Source organism: Oratosquilla oratoria, chromosome 23 (genome assembly GCF_046742065.1).
Source record: "Oratosquilla oratoria isolate Oo_2021 chromosome 23, ASM4674206v1, whole genome shotgun sequence".
NCBI classification, from domain to species: domain Eukaryota; kingdom Metazoa; phylum Arthropoda; class Malacostraca; order Stomatopoda; family Squillidae; genus Oratosquilla; species Oratosquilla oratoria.
This window is the reverse complement of record NC_134799.1, coordinates 60,297,641-60,299,793: the sequence shown is the minus strand read 5'-3', so window position 1 is coordinate 60,299,793 and position 2,153 is coordinate 60,297,641. Positions and strand designations below refer to the sequence as shown.

Below are 2,153 nucleotides of genomic sequence, written 5' to 3'. Positions count from 1 at the left end.
ATTTAAATAAACAGTGAAAGAGAACAAGGAACACAACTGAAACTAATATACAGTATAGGTATCAGACAAAATGGGGTGCCATTGAGAAACCAATACTTCAGTAAACATGTGTGAACCAAGGTACATGCTGCTTGGAGAGAGAAAAAGGTCTTCATTTATATGAGGTTTTGTAAATTATAATAGAATCATGGTGAATGAAGTCCTGATATTCATGTGACAACAGAAAAGAAGAATGTACATTATGGGAGGTGGGTTAAAGGAGCTTACTGGTACTGTTAATATTAGCTAAAGTTACTGTGAGACTGTAGGCCTACCAATAAGTTAGTCACCAAAAATGTATGAAATGTAACACATTCAATAACATTACCTGTGCATAGTGTGACCCTTGATTTTTTTTAGTAAAAAATTAATCATACAAGCTTGCACTATACATGAGTTTATATGGTAAATACTTATACATATATTTCTAGTAGGTCCCAGAGACATTCAGGTCATAGGCTTCAGCCTATAGGGCTACCCACCACTGCTCACATCCCAAGTTAAGAACCACTACTGTAACTTGCCATTCTCCCTTTGTCAATTTATTTTTATTTTCCAGTCAGAACTATAGGGAATTCATGACACCCCTATGTACAGTTCATGGTCAAACTTAATGCTTTTCATGATTAGATGAGTCTCAACTCTATATGGAACACTGAACCATGTTTGTCTACTAGCTCTCCTGTCTTTTTCCTTCAGATTCTCCTTTATCATCCCTGTGACTCCTTATCTTCACTTTCTCTCCAGGCTATATTGTCTTTGATTTCTGCCACTTAAATTCAATTATTCAATTCATTAATCACTAACAAAGGCCAGACAATTTTATGCAGCTAAGGGGGAGTCACCAAAATATAAAGGTGAGGGATATTTGAGAACCACAAAAACAAGAATTTTGAGTATATCCATCCTTTCTTTATCAATTTAGATATAATATAATCTGTTTATCAAAAATACATCATACATTTTCCTGAACTGTACTATAAATTACTAGGTAATAATACATACATACATGTACCAAGGGCTTATTCCCCCTTATAAGTGAGGTAGCCAAAGTCAAAGGCATAAATCCACTCCCACCCATCTCATCTCCATTCCCATTTACCATCCCTCCCTCCCTCCCTATTTTCTTGGTTTCTTCTACATAACAGGCCATCCCCACATCTCATCCACTGCCCTGGGTCAGAAGCAATGCAAGTAATAATAATGATAATATAAATATTTATTGAGTTTCTTACATTTCTAATACAGTAAGTCAATAATATATTGCTAGTGATGACTTATGCATTTGCTCTGGCTAACACAGGATTAATTTATTCATCCAAAAAAAAAAAACCTTGTGCAGTTAAAGTGTTTTACTTACCTCAATTAACTCTTTTACTTTTAGTTTAAGAATTTACTTTGGCTAATGCCAGACAATTTTATTCTGCTATGTGAAACCCTCTGTCCAGCAAAAGGTTTCAACCTACCACCATTATCTCTTTCACTTCCTAAGGATTTATTTGCTACTACTCTTGCACAGTGATCTAACCTCTTAACCTTATCACTACTGTTGATGACTTAAAGCATTTGTTCTGGCTGCAACCAGAACTACTAATCTCTGCAACAAAAGGGTTAGGTCTAAAGTAATGACATGTAAAGTGTTTATTGATATCACATATAGTTAGGCTATACACAGTATATAAGAAAGATGACATTCAGACATCTTATTGAGGACTGATATCACTAAATTGAAATCAACTGTATGTTCATGAATACAGACTATTATATGAACATCATGAAATATTGAGAATTAAAGTGGACAAATTGAGTAGTAATAATTTTCTTTACTAAAGTGATGTATGGGCATTCTACAGATCCTTAGTTTACTCCATACAATTTTTGATTGGAGAACATTACCAATGAATGTATTAAAACTATGCACATTGATCAATCCTTTCATTATAGTCTTATCTAATTGTATTAATTTTATTTTGACTATTGTCAAGCCATTCCATTTTGCTAAGGGGGGATCACAAACTTAAATAACAAGTCCCTGAAGTCAGAATTACATAGTAGTATTCAGTTTTGATGTTTCCATGGTATGTTCTATGGTGATTCCAGTAATGATTTACACA

General features: G+C 33.9%; 1 protein-coding gene across 1 annotated transcript in view; it reads right to left on the bottom strand.

Annotated features, from left to right (window-relative positions):
• Nucleotides 1-864: 864 nt before the first annotated feature.
• LOC143037697 (uncharacterized) overlaps nt 865-2,153 on the bottom strand; it is a 16,747-nt gene continuing 15,458 nt past the window's right edge. The window contains exon 2 of the mRNA XM_076206235.1: nt 865-2,153. This exon is cut by the window's right edge and continues 630 nt beyond it. Coding sequence (XP_076062350.1) covers nt 2,125-2,153 — 29 coding nt within the window. The 3' untranslated portion in view covers nt 865-2,124.